The following is a 17,823-nucleotide window of genomic DNA, read 5'->3' as shown; positions in this document are numbered from 1 at the left end:
CCGAACAAGCTTCTCACACACAATGCCTGTCTGGTCTTTTACGTTCTGTCCGTGTATGCTTCACCTCTTTTTCCTGCTGTCGGAAGTCCTGTGGTTAGTACGGAAATGATAAGACTAGTTCCTCTGAAAATATGCGAAATGCAGAACGTTACCATCACACTCAAGATTCTGCGCTCATTTTAGAAGAGTAAGTTCACCTTGCATACTCCTGAAACTCTATAAAACATGAAAATAAGCAAAGATTTTGTAAACACACATACAATAATTGCCCTCAACAAATCGTAATAAATTATGCGGCATGATATTGTGGCAGAGCCAGAGGGGCCTGGTAATTCCAAAAAGTCCCAGAGTTCTAAAAGCGTCGCATCGAATCACTCTCTGTTTTTCTCTTTTCGTATTCATGGTAGATAAACAAAGTGAAAAAGAGAGAGTGTGTGCGTGTATGTGAAATGGGAAGAGAAGAAAGAGAGGTAGAAAGGAAAACATAGCAGTGTCGTCGACAAAAGAATATTGATCGCTCTATTACCATCACAATAGTTTTGCAGGGGCGTTCCTTGCCTTCTGTTCCGCGGGATCAGCGGGATCAATAGTGGGTAATGATGTAATGGTGCCAGGCGAAACCAGCCAATGAGAACTGCTCTCTCGCTGGGTACGGAACATCCCCGATTTATTTATAGCACATTAGCTCATCGAATCTCGGGCTTTGCGCTGTGTATATTTATGCGGAACTGTTTGACAGTTGTCAGAGACAGGGACAGCAACCTGTTTGCAGGAACCACCAAGAGTAACTTCTCAGCCTTTAAAAGAAAGAACAAAAAACTTCCTAAGACAACATGGAATCTGCTAGGAGTATTTTGCGACGCGCTAGCAGGCGTTTAAGCCGACGGTCAAGGCGCGGGGAGCGGAGAACTTCAGAAATGTCAGTCGAATCCACGGATTCCGTGGTGCTACCTCCAACGGCAACGGCCGAGGAGATCGCCGAAAAGCGCAGCATGACATCGAGCGAACGTGGAGAGTCTGTTTCGCAGGCCTTGTCAGGAGATGAGATGCTTGCAGCAGCTGCTAAATTGTCGGATGCTGATACCAACAGCTCGATTAGCACGGAGGACCTGCCATCTCCCCAGCCCTCGGCTCCTGTCAGTGCCATTGAAGGTTTGCTGCAAAAGCAGCGCAGGTATGTGCGTTGTCAGTCTGATTCTGAATACTTGAAGATATGTATACAAATACCACGCCCTCACCCCTATGTATTGCTGAATTACCTTCACAGTCCTTTACATTATGCACCAAGTAACGCAATGATTGCCACATGTAGGCCTACCTTGTCAAAATAGAAATTTAGTCCCTTCCAATATTTTAAATGTTTAAATATGTTTTGTTATCACACCTGTTGCACCACTGATGACATCCTGCAGACACGTAACCATGGTAATGTAGACTTTTAAAAAATTTTTGGGAAGTGACCATGCATTGCTGGATGCTGGAGTTATTAAGTCCTGTAGTCTATTATCCCCGTGCACTTCAAGCTTGCTATTATATGTCACCCACGTGTGCATGGATATGTTTACATTTTCAGAACAATGATGTGTAGACATCATAGACAGAGTAAATCTGGACGGACTGAAATATTCCAGTGTGATGAAATGAGAGTAATGATCGTGATTATATAAGTGCTCTCCAAAGATTTACTTGACTTGGATGTATCATTGTTCTTAATCCAAACAGGGAGTTAATGTGTGAGCTGCTGACTATACAGAACAGCCATCGCCCGGTGAGCAAGGGGGACCAGCGTCGCCGTCTCGAGCGCTTTCTACGCCAGCACATCCATGGGGACGTATCTGACAGCATCAGTGAGGACTCCAACGATGGCAGTGAGTCGTCATCAAGGCAGCGCCGGAGTGGTGTGGTTACCATGGAACTGGAGGGGTTGTCTCGGCAACAGTCCGTGACACAGCGGCTCCAAAGCGACGGCTTCCGCCAGCGGCTGGAGAATATCATCCGCTCCACAATTGGCAGACAGGAGAGGGAGGTCGAGGCAGCCCTGAGACTGCGCACTGCTGGTCTCCCGGGCAACAGGAGGGTTCCACTGGCTGCTGAAGGCGGAGCGGTGGCTGACACTGCAAGCCAGGCCAGCGGAACATCTTCTTTCTCTGACTCCAGTTCTCTGCATATCAGTGTGCTACATGAGGGTGTTCCAGTAAGTTTTCCTGCTACAAATAAAGATTTGTCCACCAACTTTGCTGAAAAAAACAATGATATATGCTTCTAGGACTGATCCAAACCAATGCAACGATTGTCCTAATGAAATCGTCCTCAATTACTAAATATCCCAGGAAAAAATACCATCCTCGTCAAATTCAACGAGACTTCCCAGGATAGCTAGGCAGTTATGTATGCTAAGATAACTTTTGATGAATCAGATTTTCTTTTGTTATCGTTATAAATTGTGTTGGGGGGGGGGGGGGGGAAGGGGTGATTGATCAGGTGGTAAAATGAGAGGGTTAGAAAATGGAAACAATTTCAAGGGTTGTTTTAATTTGAGTATGGCTTGAAATATCTTTTTTAATCATCTTTTCTGATCTTTGCTGGCATTTTGCAAATTGATATTTGTTTTTATCATTCTTACTGTCAGCACAACCATGGACCTACAACAACAACGGTCCATGGCACAACATACACGATATGAAACAATATGGCTCTACTGTTAAATGCTATTGAAGCCTTGAAACAAGACTAATTCAGTGCACAGTGGCTGATGACTAATCAGACTTTGGGTATTGCACAACACAGCGCTGTGAGCACAATACAGGCATAGAAGGACACAAGGAATACACTGCCTCTGTTTGCTCATGAAGTTCACTATGTAATCTTCTAAATGTCTTTGATCTTAGTAGGCTTGAGCAAAGATTCCTCTATGTTTATCAGTCTGAAGGGAAGGATAAACTCATCTTTAGTGTGCAATGCATGTACTTTTCGTTGGTTGTACTTTGAACAAAAGGAAGTAGGTGTTGGTTAGTGACTAAACACTACTAGGCTGATTATGAGAGTTCAGGAAAGGTGCTATCTGCCTGATGTCGCAGTGGGGCCCCAAAAGAGGTTGATGCTTTATTTGCTATCACAAGTGTGTTCTGTCCTGTCCTTGTTACAGTAATGTCTGCACTGATCCATAGCATGAGATATGGTGTTCACAGTTTATTACCCAAAGGCACGACACAGGTCTATACTGCCATGTAAGATATATACAAATAAGATGAGCTGGAGTAAAGTTTATTTTCAAAGGCATATTCTACATTTGCATTACATTACTGAATGACATTGAATGTGTAGGACCTAATGGAAATGTTATGTAGGGGGTCTTTGCCTTATATGATGTTTTTTATTATAACAGTGGGAAGAGAAGATTCCTGCATGACATTATCTTAAGTGTTGCAGAAAGCTCTTTCATAACAACATGTAAGCAAACAGATGTACATTCATGCTTTTTTTCCTGAAAACTTGAAGCAAATGTTGTAAAGGAGACTTGTCAGTGTATTTTGCATGTATAAACAAGTGAATATATGAATTATAGGTATAATGATATCAAGGAACATATATAACATATTTCACATCGCCATTTGTTTAAATGTTTGGTGCCATGTCAAGTTCTATTTACCCACACCACTGACATCACCAAGTACATGGTAACAGATGATGGCTTCATAAGGTAGTTGTCTCATTATGCATTTTTTCTTCTCACACAGGCTGCTCCACCACCCCCTCCTTTCCCTGGCCAGGGGATGGCTGCTCCCCGTGCCCCACACATTCCCCCTCCCCCACCCCCACAGCCGCCACAGCTGGCCCAGGGCCCCGCGCACTGGCACACGGCACAGCAGCAACGACAGCAGCGGGTCCAGCACCACAACCAGTTGCAGCACCACAACCAGTCGCAGCACCACAACCAGTCGCAGCAGCAAAATAGTGGCCGGTGGCCATTACCTTCTGAGCCTTGGCTGCTCCGTGGCAGGTATGGAAGAATTTTTGAAAAATCGCTGAAATATGCCTGTTGAAGTTGTTTGGTTTTAATTTTGATCAGTACTGATACTGATATTCAAGAGACATCAACCATTGCTTGGTCTAGTTTATTGTCAAAGACTGCTCAGAGTATTTTGTGTTGGATAATTTCTTCAATCGCAGAAGTCACAGTTCTTTCAATGTTGGCGCAATTTTTGACATGTCTCTTTATTTCAATATAGTTGATGCACAGGATAACTGTGCATGGATTATGATGTAAGAGCAGGGATATGCTTGTATCTTTTGTCAGCTGATGCACCACTTAAGGGCATAATTTACCATTTGCAGATGAAACAAAAACCCAGCATTAGTGCGTTAAAATAGTTCTAAAATGTGAGTAAGGGATAGAAACGACCACTGTAAAGATTTGAATCGGTAAAATCAATGTTAAGTATTGTTAAATATACCAAATGTGAACAATAGTTAGAATAAAAATGCTTCCAGACTAAACTGTCTACAGTTACGTTTAATGAGAAAAATATAGATATCTCCTAATATTTTAGGCTTTATCGCGAAAATTTTAGATGATAGGATGTTTTGTGGTACAACAGACCTACACATATGTATTAAATGTCATATCTTGACAATTTGTAAATCACTCTTCCCAAAGGTATAAAACAGGACCTTTAATGATGTTGGATCCTTTTCAAGTCAGGCAGTTGATAGAAAATTGCTTTCGTAACCCATGTGGCTGAGGTTTTTACTTTCGTGTGAACTATACCACTTGCTTAACTACTACAGGATGATATATCAGAGTGTATTTGAAATAGTAAGGATGGTTTGCTTGCATAAGTCTCATGCACAATTTTTAGCTGTGCCAGACATACATGCAAGCCTTCAAGTCTTTCTCGATCAAAGGGTCTATTTGACACTGTCAATACACATAAATGATGATCCCAGAGTGTGTCCTGAATACAAAGGGTTAAACAGCACATCAATTCTTTGGTCATAACTCTCAAGAGACAATTCTTCATCCCCTTACCACACAGCAGAGGCAACAATGCACCGACAACCGAGGCGACGCCTCCCAATGACGTGCAGCAGGTGCACCGAGAGGCGATCGTCTCGGAGATCAGCGACCTCGTGCACCGACAGATCGTCCAGGAAACCCTCGAGAGCGACTTCAGGGGACGGCTTGAGTTCCTCATGATGGTAAGGAGAATGAAGTCATTGCAACTCTATTATCATGGCAGTATTGAATATTCAACCTCTCTGTTTTGTGTTGTTTGTTTTGGGAGTCAGGGACAAGGTAGGAAGGAACAAACTTCATCACATCCTATTCTAAGTAGTGTATGGTGGGTAAACTGCATTTTCAAGATTTCAAGAAGTTCTTGATAAGTAGATCGACTAAAAGCTAATTATTTTTCACATGTTGGAAATGTCACAACATTTCATTTACATTCAGTAGATAAGCTTGAAAAAGTGCCTGCAACAAATTTTGGCCAAAAAACAATAGAAAACAAAAAGGTCAAAAAACAATGAAATACATAAGAAATTAACAAAACAATAAAAAATAAAAGAAATTGATTTTGATTGTGCTATTTTTTAACAAGAAAATTGTTCAATGTGTCTTGAGGAACTCTTACACAAAAATTTAGCAATCATTCAGTCTTTTTAATGGAGTTATAGGTGAAAATATGATTTCATGCATAAATTTGCATAATTAATTAACTGAAATAGTAAATCAAAATTTTTCTTTTGGATGACCATGTAATCTTGTAGTTGACATCCGGCTCTATGTTCAGGCAAAATTTTGCGGCGATCGCGTGATCGGCGGCCGAGATCTGAAGGGGGGGTCAAATTGACCCCCCCCCAGTAAAAACTTGGTCTCAAATAGCCCAGTTAGAATAGGGTTAAAAGATCTGCTAAAATGATTCCAGAATTTTTTTTCCCACCTTATCTTACAGTAGTCATCATAAACATCTCATTTGCACAGAGATTTCCTTAAGTTGGAAGGGAAGAGATGATGTACGTCTCTGATGGAAACGTTTTGTTGTCCTCATTCCTCTGTTACAGAACCGACTCAGCAACACGGATTCAAATGGTGTCGAGGTGATGAACTTTGTCAACTCCATTCAACAAAGTCGCCCGCATCGTCGCAACGACTTCTCCCACCTGGGCATCCGCATTGCCAGGAGCGACGAACACGCTGAGGGAGGAGCCGTTGGTGGTGCAGCTTTCGTAAGTTACCTTGAAAAAAATGTCTCTTTACTATATAGGGCTGCATTTCATGAAGAATTGTTACAACTATTGCTAGTCACAATAAGGAGACAATGTAGCTCAGTGGTGTCTCGAGGTCACTGGTTCAAACCCCATAGCATTGTACACACGTCTAAAGTCCTTTGCACAGAAAGGGATAATGCACATACCCCTCTCAAGACCACAACGTTACTACGCCCTGTTGAAATCTGATGCGGACTCTCTTCCAGTGGAAATATTATATGAAAAGAAATATATCCTTAGTGGAACAAACATTAACAAAGGCTCTATAGTGACAATGACTGTTTTTGATACAGTGTGGAGCTCATAAGAACCAGAGCAATAAGGTGCAGGTAGGTTATGCATCCATGTAGCAATTATATTCTGTTAGCAACTGGTTGATCTTAATCACAATACTTTCTAGAGTAATGCTACTGTAAAACATGATATATTCGCGACATGAATTTTCCACGAATTGGAGCCGAATGCCTTTTTTGCAGCATGAAATTTTCGCGAACTGCCACTGGCATTCAGTGCATATAGTGTAGACAAGAACTTTCGCGTGCATTTTAATTTTGCGAATCTTGGCGCTCGCGAAATTTGCGAAATTAAAATGCACGCAAACATTCCTCCATTCAGATGGATTGTTATGGGAATGATGCTCTCTTCAGCTAGCAATGTGGTCCAGCGCCCTCTATTGGCAGAAACAGTCTCAAGCCTCCATTGCTGAGCACTAGCTTCTTTTTTTTTCTTTTCTTTTTTTTATGTACACATTCAACACCTATGCCTTGATTAATTACTTGAACACAGATAACTAGATTATTGACTATTAGTCTCAAGATATTGTCCCATGCAGAAAAAGAAAAGGGGGAAAGTGCCTTGAATGCAGTAGAAAACACAATACCATCATGATGTGGTGAAATTTGCAGCAGAATTTTGTGATATAGAAAAGGTTTCAAGCACCAGTAGATGCTGAAAGCCAGAGTTCAGTGCAAGACTAGTCTGGAATTGATATTGATATCTATTTTTTTCATCTGTTATGCTGTCAACACTGATTGCACTGACATCTGTATCATAGGTGAAAAATTACAGACCTTTATTGATGCAAATATTACAACCACTAAAGCCATCAACAGCTATCTCAGACCCGATTCCAAAACTGGTTTTGATCCCCAACAAAATATGAAGAAGAGCGCCCCCTGTTGACATACATAATGACAACCATCACAGTGCTGGAGAAAAGAGTACTGCATGTAGTATGATAGGCCTGCAATCGCTACATGATATAACTATGTGTGATAGATATTCAAGTTTGATGAAACCTGACCCTTACCAATGGTGTCCTCTGACCAAAAGGGCATCTCAGTCAATCGGAACAGACACGTCAGAGGTCAGTTCCAAGATTGTGAGGAAGAATTCACATTCCTCTCTCCCAACACATCCTTGCCTCTTCACTTCTCAATGATCAAGGGCTGCCTCTGCTAGGCTGGGGGGTGGGGGGGGGGGGGGGGGGGGGGGGAAGAAGGGGGAACCAGAAAAACAACATACCAGTAGGTTTCTGAATAGGGTCAGGTCATCTGTTATGGTCACTTCCCATTCCGGTCTCCACACCTTACTATGCCCCTATCTCTCTGGCAATATTTTCCGTAGTCATTTTTCTCCATTTTTCTCTTTCTCTATCTCTTTCTAGATGTCTCTTCATATTTCTATGGTATTATTTTACTCTATTCCTCTCTTTCCTTTTGTTTGTTTGTTGTTGTTCTTTGAACTCTTTGCTGCATTAAACATTTATTCTTTTCTCTGACACTTTTTGGACAAAAATTCTGAGAGGATAAACTGCCTTTGGTCAGCTTCAATTCTTTTTCTTTCTCTTTATTTTCTTTTGAATGTAGTAAGGGTCACATGACAAATCCACTTCACCCGTTGAGAACGGGCTAATTTTGCTACAACATGCATTTCCCATAGACGCTTGCTCGAGTTTACTCGGGATTCATCTTCAACGGGTTAAAGGGATGGTACAGTATTGGTGGAGATGAGACTTGGGCTTTTAACTTTTTGCGAGATACCAAGAATACACTTATGAAATAGTACAGAGCATACCATTTTAAGAGGAATTCCAAGTTTATTTGATGAAAATCGGGTTTGGAATGACTGAAATATCCAAAAACAAAGTAAAACAAAGCGATCATAATAAAGTGTGGGTCCCACACTTATTAGAATCGCTCTGTTTGGAATATCTGAGCCATTTCAAAACCAATTTTCATCAATTCCTCATGGAATTACTTTCTCTTTCATATTCTATAAGAGATTTCTCATTATCTCACCAAAAAATGTTAGAAACCTGAAACGTATAAACCTGAAATTAGGTCTCAACCAAAACTGTACGATCCCTTTAATTGAAACTTTCAGTGATCTCAGCTCTGCAATGAGTAATGGGTACAGCTTTGTATAGGCAATAATGCTGATATGGAATATCACACATATACAAAATCTGTTCATTCAAAGCATAACTGACCTTGTGGGGGTTAGGTCTGTAGTATCCTGGTAGAGTGCCCACCACATGCACAACAAAGTAAACATGGGAGTCTTTGTGTAACTAGCGCTTGGTGTTTGCAGGCGGGCACATATAGACATAGACACAGGATGTAAGGTTTAAAACTATGCCACATGGACAGTTTAGCAACAGGAAAGAAGGACTGTTTTTGTAGGGACCTTTTTTTTCCTTTGACCCACCACATTTAGAGAGTTTTGATTTGGAGACAGTGTATTTGAAATATTGACTGAACAACGGTTTCATCGACAAGCCTGCTGATTCTTTCATGTTTGTCTTGTCTGTTTTTCTTTCTCTCCCTCTCATTCTTTGTTTTGTTTTCCTTTCTTCCATTGTTTTCTTTGACCATTCCCCTGGCTCTATCTGTCTTTGTTTTTCCCAAATGCCATGTCTAAATTTATGCATTGTGTGTGTGTGTGTGTGTGTGTGTTTATATATGTAGTATGTATATATATATATGTTTGTGTGTGTGTGTGTGTATATGTATATATGTATATATATATATATATATATATGATATATACATGAAGAGTTTGTTCGCAAAAACCGATACGTCCATTTTTGAAGATTTTGAAGTAGGGTCTCTGTCATAAAGTACAAAATACATGTAATACCTTTTGAATGATATATTGGTCACTACATATAAAGGTACGTTTTTGAAGTTATGGTCAAAAGAAGCAAAAATTTTCTTATTATACTCTTTATTTTTCTTGACCTTTAATCGCAAATATCTCCATTTGGCAAATATGGACTTATCGGTTTTTGTGAACTAACTCTTTATATATATATATATATATATATATATATATATATATATATATATATATATATATATATATATATATATATATATATATTATGTGTACATGTATATTTGTGCCTATCTCTATCTCTCTTTCTATGTTTCTCTGTGGCTGTGTCACTTATCTGTGTAGCATTCTGCTGTTCAGATCTTCATCTTTTTTCTGCTCCCTCCTTCCTTTCCTTTCTCCTTTTCTCGATCTTTGTTCATCTCTCATACCTTCCCCTTTCTCGATCTCTGATCTACTTTTTTTTTCCACTCTTCGACCTGTCTGTGTGTAGTTTTCTCTTTGCCCATCTTTTTATCTTTACTTCCTTTTCTCTCTGTCTGTAGTCCATCTTTATCAATCTTTAACCATTCTACATTTTTACACACTCTCTCTCTCTCTCTCTCTATCTATTTACCCCCCCCCCCCCTGTCTGTCTGTCTGTCTGTCTGTCCCTGTCTGTCTGTTTGTCTCCATGTCATTATATCTCACTGATCTTCAACTGAATTGTGCACTGTGGCACAACTTTTTTAGCCAGGTCAAGGCTTCGGCCTTAACCACAGCCTGTTGCACTTTCTTGACCAAGGAGACCTTATGCTCGGCCCAGAACACCAGAAGTCATTTCATTTCACTTTTTTGGGGGTAAATTCTCCATCTTCACCCTCCCATTCCCCCCCCCCCTAACATACATACACACACACACACACACACACACACACACACACACACACACACACACACACACACACACGCACACACACCACACACACACATACAGACAAGCGCACCCATGCACAGAGCTAACCATTGCCTGTATAGGTTTTGGCCGTGGATGCACTGTATAAATATTTTCTATCACAGCATTCAAAGATCAGACCCTAACAGTGATCATGTCCTATAGGCTAGAGAAGATTTTATTGTTTGGAACACAGGTTCACTGTGTCACTACTATGCCATTATGCTCACCAGAGTTCAAAGTGAGGTAGTGAATGATATACAGGGAATTATTACATTTCTGTGGTTGGGGGTAGTTCAAAAGGATCTGTGGTACAGTATGTCTGGAGCGAGAAAATGATTCTGAGTGATATGAAATAGAGTACTTCTCCAATGTGCATTGCTTAAGATTTAGTTATACAGTATTTGCATCTTAGCCACAATGATACTTCTGTGTTTATAATGGCTTTAAATGTGGAATGGTGGCATATGGTATCTATGTTTGAATATTATCATACTAGATGTATCAGTCCAGTCATCAAAAAAAAAAAAAAAATATTTGGCTATATTTCTTCATTTGGGGGTATTTGGTGAAAAAAAATGGCAGACAGCCTTCTGATAACACTATGATGGTATGCAGCAACTTAGGCATTCATGAGAAAATGAAACTTAAGAGCATTTTTTATGTTTCTTTCAATTTTGTAGTCATTTTAAACCATTAAAGACGAGTCCCGAGCATTCTCGGGCAGGTGTCTGTGGAAAACGTGTGTAATAGCAATATCAGCTCATCATCAGTGGGTTAATATGACTCATGATCCAAGAGAAAAAAAAAAACAATGACTCTCTCTTGAATTGAAAAGAGACGGATTAAGCCTTGGACCACTTCCTTTCAATCAAGTGACTCCCAGAAACTTAAAAAGTCACCTGCAACATTAAATTCAACCTATTATATTTACCCTGTCTTTCGATGGAATGGTGTAGATAGTTCTATGGTGACATTTGAAATTGAATATTGAGTATGAAATTATGACACTTGGATCAACAACCTCCTTTTGCGTACACACATCTCACTTTATACCAATTTTGTTTATTTCTTGTGTGCTGTAGAAAAAAAATAGATATGCTAAAAACAAATTACACACTCATTTTGGTAAGTGGGCTAAACATGTATCTGATTATCAAGCTTGGTAAGACCTTTTGAACAAAGAGAATGAAAGAAGGGTGCTGGATTTGTAATAATGGAATATCCCTGAGTCCATTGGCCTCAAATCTGTAATCCATGCAGGGTGAGAGTAAATTGATTTTTCTTCAAGGCATTGTCAAAAGTTACCAAAAAAATACATTGGGAGGTAGAACGCCCTTTTCCCTATCAATCTGTGACCTACTTCACCCCAGGGGGCTGCTTGTCATGTTTTCAAAATTTGCTTGAAAAAAAAAGAAGAAATATTACTGCTCTCTTCCTGGCAGGCATAATCCTAGAATAATTGGGACAACCCAATTTTTGTATTTTCGTCGAAGTAATAATCTAGAACTAGTTTTGCACATTCACCCTAATCAGCCCCTTTCAGATGTGTCATGAAAAGTTTGCCTCACATTTCAGATTTATTTCCATGTTTAACCCACTATACTAAGTTAAACCTTCATGAATATTCATTTCTTGTTGTGTGTGTATGTGTTCACCAATAATACAATCAAAGCTTCTCCGCAGCTTTTCAAATCATTAATATGCAGTCAATTAGCCTATTTAAATTTACTTTCCTCTTTAAAAGTTTTTTTTTTTTGAGAAGACCTCTTTTTTACAATTTTCAATGCCATGATTATGATAAGACTTCTTTGGACAATTTTTGATGACATGCAAATCATTTCTTTTATAGCACACCTGTACATCTTTGTTATTTTCTTTTCTTTCCTTTTTTAGAATATGTTAAATTGTATCAAATCTCAACAAATTATGTCAAATCAAAGCAAATTTTGCCCTATCATGCAGAGCTTTTGAAAATTAAGTCAAATCAGTTCAAATTATATCTGTCAATGTCAGGTAATACAAATTTACATTAAATCTAATCAGTTCTGTGAAATCATGTCACTTTAAGGAAAACATATTTTTCATGTCGAGTAAACTTAATTTGCATCCATTCTAATTACATGGTATCAAAGTATGTGATATTCATCAAACTGTATGATGTGTCAGTTCATGTGATTTTGTGTCAAATCAGCCCCTATTTAATCAAATCTCTTCCATTGTTTTTTTATCAATCCCATCCAGATGAGTGAGATGGAGAATCTGCGGTCACGCATGGACGAGCTCCACGAAATGGTGCGCATGAGCATGGAGATGCAGCTCGACCTCCAGAGGGCGATCCGACAGGAAGTGGCTGCCGCTCTCCACCAGCAAAATGGTGAGTCTCGGATTCAGGTCTCGATCTATGGAATCATATTCGCGAGGTTTCAACAGTAATATGATACAGACAAATGCAAGGAAGTACTGTAAGACTAGAAACATTCAAGGCATGAAACTTTTGCACATTGGAGCTAACAGCATGAAACTAAACTTTCACAAATCACCTCAGCGTCCAATCCATTGTGTCAAAAAACAAAACTTTCACATGCATTCTATTTTCACGATTCTTGGTTCTTCAGGAAATTCGTCAAAGTTTCATGCGTGCGAAAATTTTTTATTTAACAGTAGCTTGTAAAGGGAGCACAGCAACATGTATAATGTGTCTGGATGTTGTACAGCAGGTGTAAGATCCTACAGAGGAGCGGGTACATTGGTAGTAAGTGACAATAACTATCATGTATGACTCAGCAGATGGCACTCATTGAAAATCAGTTTGATGGTATGCTTGCACTTGAGGCTTATCACATTCTCCCCCCAACCAGTAACGGGTCATTGGATTGTATTTTGTAACCTCTGCCAGCATTGCAGAGTTTGCAGCAACAAGAAATGCATGCAAACACAATAATTATGTGATATGATTCATACTTTTATAGTCCCCGTTTGATGTATAAAAACATTAGTGGGTTCTCAGAATAACAACCTGGTGATTGAGACGGTGACTCCACATCTTCATCATTTGATGCATCAACTCACATTCGGATGGTAGCGTGCACTGGACAGGTTTTATCTGGTTTCTTTTTATCAAGTGGGTCACCAACGTCTCAAATTTCATTAGCAATCCATCGACACGTTTAGACCTGCTGCTTCATGCTGCTCACACCTCTTCCCTATCTGTCCTGCCTCCAGGCACCACACCCACCCCTGCATCCATGGCGACGCATCCTGCTTCCGAGGGCAACTGTATCATCTGTCTGGACAAGGAGGTGGACGCCGTGCTCTACCAGTGCGGCCACATGTGTGTCTGCCTGACCTGCGGCCTGAGGCTGTCCACCATGGGTTCCCACTGCCCCATGTGCAGGGCGCCCATCCGTGATGTCATCCGCGCCTACCGCTGCCAGCGCGAATGAATTTCTCATCGCTTCCTCTCTCCCCTCGCCCGTCGAGACATTGGGTTCCACTGCTCCTCTCCTCTCTTTGTTGGCATGCAAATCAGTGCGTGGGAAGTCTCATCATGGCCACCACCATGTCTAATGCATGCTAATGAGCCCATGAAGGATATGTTTTGAGAGGCGGGTTGACAATCTCATCGAGTATTCTCATTTTTTTAATACTTTTGGTAAACACATCTGATCACTGTAACTTGCATAGAACAACAGCCATAATGCCAGTGAGATGCCATTAATGGAAATACAGAATGTAGCCAAAGAAGAGACGAAAATGCATAAAATGGACATGCAAGGGCATAATAATTTCATCCATGTTTACACTATTTGTGCTATGAACTATGAGAGGCGGTTTGACAGTCTCACCAAGTATTCTCATTTTTTATTACTTTTGGTAAACACATTCTAGCACGCACTATAACTTGCAAAGAACAACAGTCATAATGCCAGTGAGATGCCATTAATGGACAAAAATGGACATGCAAGGGCATAATAATTTCATCCATGTTTGCACTATTTGTGCTATGAACAGATACTGACCAGGGGCCTGTTTCATAAAACTTGTCATCAGTGACAAGTTGTCATAGATGTGACAAGCCACTGAAATCCTTGCATCTGATTGGCTGAGAGCAAATTTGTCATAGAAATGTGGCAGTTGTCAGAGGTAACTAGTTTTATGAAATGGGCCCCTGATCGGTTTTCCCTTTAACTAAACTTAAGTGCAGATAGAGGGTAATACCTGTACATTTAAAAAATGTATCATATTGTAGCATCAAATGTTTACTTTTCAAAGAAAATTTATATCATATATTTCACTTTGCTTGCATGATATATATGTTTTTGACTCGTATCCCTTTTATAGAGCATTGCTCCTAGCAATACGCTTATCTGACAAACATTGAATAAAATATTTGAAAAAATATGTTTATGAAAAGATATTTTCATAACTTTTAATTTCCTCTTTTTTTGCCATAGGACTTCAGTTTATTGTTTTTGAACCTTTTATTTCACAAGCTGTTAGCTTAATGTACTTTGATAAAAATGGTATAATGTGATTATATATGTGAGATTTCAATCTCTCCATGTGCCTATTACAATATGTATGATATATCTTCCTATATGCACTGTTAACACATAACAATGAACCAATAGTATGGATGGGCACCTTACACACCCATGACATAGCAATAACAAAATAACACCTTTGAAAGCCTAACATGACATGTAAAATAAATAGTGTCTGTAGAGACAACATGGAACATGAGTGATATCTCTATTTTGTTCACCATCAAATGTCTGAATATGCGCAGTTTTGTACTGATTAGTTTATATCGACTGTATTCTCCTGCCAGGTGATCTCTTTGGTGTGTTAAAGGGAACATAAACCCAAAGAGCAATGTGGATTGAGTAAAAGCATTAACATTAGTAGAACACATCAGTGAAAGTTTGAGGAAAATCGGACAATCGATGCAAAAGTTATGAATTTTTAAAGTTTTGGTGTTGGAACCGCTGGATGAGGAGACTACTAGAGGTTATGACGTATGAGTGGACTACAATATAAAGAAAATATAAAAGGAATTCTACAAAAAATCACTTTTCTAGCAAAATGAAAGAGTACTTCACTAACCGCTTTCAGAAAGCAGGGGAAGAAGTACTACCCCTAACATATGTCGTTATCAAGTTGATGGAATGTGTAATTTTCATGAAAAATGAATTTTTATTGAATTCCCTTTATATTTTCTTTATGTTGTAGTCCACTCATACGTCATAACCTCTAGTAGTCTCCTGACCCAGCAGTTCCAACACCAAAACTTTAAAAATTCATAACTTTTGCATCGATTGCCCGATGTTCCTCAAATTTTCACTAATGTGTTCTACTAATGTTACTGCTATCACTCAATCCACATTGCTCTTAGGGTTTGTGTTCCCTTTAATTTCCAGTATGAATATCTGTCTCCTAAAGTTTCTGTTCACACTGCCTGTTTATTCATTGAAAATGTCAGTTTTGTCAAAAGAAATCTCAGAGAAAATGTAGAATTATGGCATTAAAACTTGTGCAATTATATATGAAATATACTTCCCTCTTTTCTATATTTTTTTTCTCTTCTCAGTGCCTTCGTGATGCAAGTATAATATATGTAGTAACATGTGTCAAATATAATGCTATCATAAAGACAATGTTAGCATTTGCATTTCTGTTAGTGAGAGTAGCAACAGGCGATTATATATATATATATATATATATATATATATATATATATATATATATATATATATATATATATATATATATATGTTTTTGTTTGTGTGTGTATGAGTTTGCTTGGTTTTCGTTTTTGCTTTGTGTGGTTGTTGGTTTGTTTGGGTTGTTTTTTGGGGGGATGAGGGCAGGGCAATATTTCACCTTATCAGGTAATCAGGTTCTTTGTGTTGTGTGTTGCAGGTTGTGCAAAAAACAAACAAACAAACAAACAATGTTTGTTACTGAAGTGTTGTTTTGTTGTGATGGTTTGCAGCCACAAAGGTTGGGAGCATGATTCACTCAGCTGTATTTTGTGGAGAAAGTTTAACCCTTTATCTCACATACACAACATATAGAGTTCTGCATATCCCAGATAGACACCATGAAAGACAAATAGAAACCTGGTATTCATATAAACATTGTAGTTGTATGGGTGTACATAGGACTACATAGTTTTGGTTGGGGAACACATTCCACTATATCTTCAAATAGTCAGTTTTGTTTTGTTTTGTTTGTTTGTTTGTGTTTTTCAAATCAAACTGATGACACTCCATCTGATATCTTCCTTCTGAATATGTGTTTATGTTAGCGACAGTTTGACAAGAACAGACACCTTGCCAGGTTGTCATATCTTTCACGACTCCAAAGAAGAAGCAATTGTCTTATTGTAAACTTTACCAGGTCATCTTGATAACTGGTGCACATGGTGTTTGGTACCTTTGTGTATCTTAATTTTTGCCGTTTTGAAGAATTGAAGACATTCCCTGATAATCATTTTTGCTTTCGTCATGCGTGTAGTATACAGAGAAAAACGGAGTGAAAAGTTGTCATGAAACATAGATGTGCCATTTCTATTCTTAGTGGTGCATTATGGCCATACTGTTGAAATGTTGTATACATGTGAAGCCAACATTTTAAGCTACGATAAGTTGGATTGAATGCTAAACTAAGCACGAAATTTCAGCGACACCACGTTGTTTTAACTGCTCAGAACAACACAAAAAGTTGCTTGTTTGATATCTGTTCAAGTATGCCGTAATGACTACTTTTGAAAGTAAAATACAGTGTACAAATTCTGTCAGTAAAAATGGAAATCAACCGCATTATCGATTGAGTCAAACCCTACTGGCGATGTGTACAACAAAGTGTTGGGTAGAGATGTCCCCAAACGGCTGCCTGATATTTGATGAAATTCGCAGATCATTGCGGAACTACATGTCGCCTATACAAAACTTGATGTCTTGAAGATACATTATGTCGTGGGTTCGCGGGTACATCTCGCTATACAGTAGGAGTATAGGCCCTATTTGCTTCATCGCTATGTGGTGGCACAGATACGTGTATCTGAAGAAGTATAGGCCCTGATATTGTATCGTGCGACACACAATGGTATAATTTTTTTAAACCAATGTACCATACTACAAAGCCATTGATGTTCCGGATGTTTATACACATAACTATAAAAAAATCCCCCAGAATGAGTGATAACTGACAAGCTTGTATCTCAGAGTACAGATACTGCCATAGTATAATATTCGTTTTCATTGATTCGAAAATGAGCTGCGCCCTATAACAGCTTAGCCAGACACAATTAGCGAAAATGAACCGGCAAAATCTGCGAAAAAAAATGCCCTTGAACACATAGCTGCAGCTTCGATCGGACTAGATGTTGATGTGATTCAGCTCATGGGTAAAATATTTCTCCTTACGGTCCAGCGGCAGTCAAAAGTTGAAATCCAATGAAACAGTAGTCTTCATGACAGTATATTAGGTCATAA

At 39.1% G+C, this 17,823-nt stretch overlaps 1 protein-coding gene across 1 annotated transcript; it reads left to right on the top strand.

The window, feature by feature from the left end:
• The first annotated feature begins 757 nt into the window (after nt 1-757).
• LOC139709768 (uncharacterized) lies at nt 758-14,247 on the top strand. Its single transcript, XM_071621729.1, has 7 exons — nt 758-1,174; nt 1,723-2,263; nt 3,738-4,000; nt 4,959-5,199; nt 6,064-6,228; nt 12,566-12,698; nt 13,547-14,247. The coding sequence occupies exons 1-7, from the start codon at nt 834-836 to the stop codon at nt 13,765-13,767; spliced, it is 1,905 nt and encodes a 634-aa protein (XP_071477830.1). The 5' UTR covers nt 758-833; the 3' UTR covers nt 13,768-14,247.
• The last annotated feature ends 3,576 nt before the right edge of the window (nt 14,248-17,823 follow it).

Source organism: Diadema antillarum, unplaced genomic scaffold, assembly GCF_040938485.1.
Source record: "Diadema antillarum isolate AM-2024a unplaced genomic scaffold, OU_Dant_1.0 seq00001469_RagTag, whole genome shotgun sequence".
Lineage (NCBI taxonomy): Eukaryota > Metazoa > Echinodermata > Echinoidea > Diadematoida > Diadematidae > Diadema > Diadema antillarum.
The sequence above is the reverse complement of the archived record's forward strand: the minus strand, read 5'-3'. Positions and strand labels throughout refer to the sequence as shown.

Coding starts and splice junctions, on each gene's coding strand:
- LOC139709768 (XM_071621729.1), top strand. CDS start 834: ATGGAATCTGCTAGGAGTATTTTGCGACGCGCTAGCAGGCGTTTAAGC. Junction 1,175..1,722: donor TTGCTGCAAAAGCAGCGCAG/GTATGTGCGTTG, acceptor TAATCCAAACAG/GGAGTTAATGTGTGAGCTGC. Junction 2,264..3,737: donor AAAACAATGATATATGCTTC/TAGGACTGATCC, acceptor CTTCTCACACAG/GCTGCTCCACCACCCCCTCC.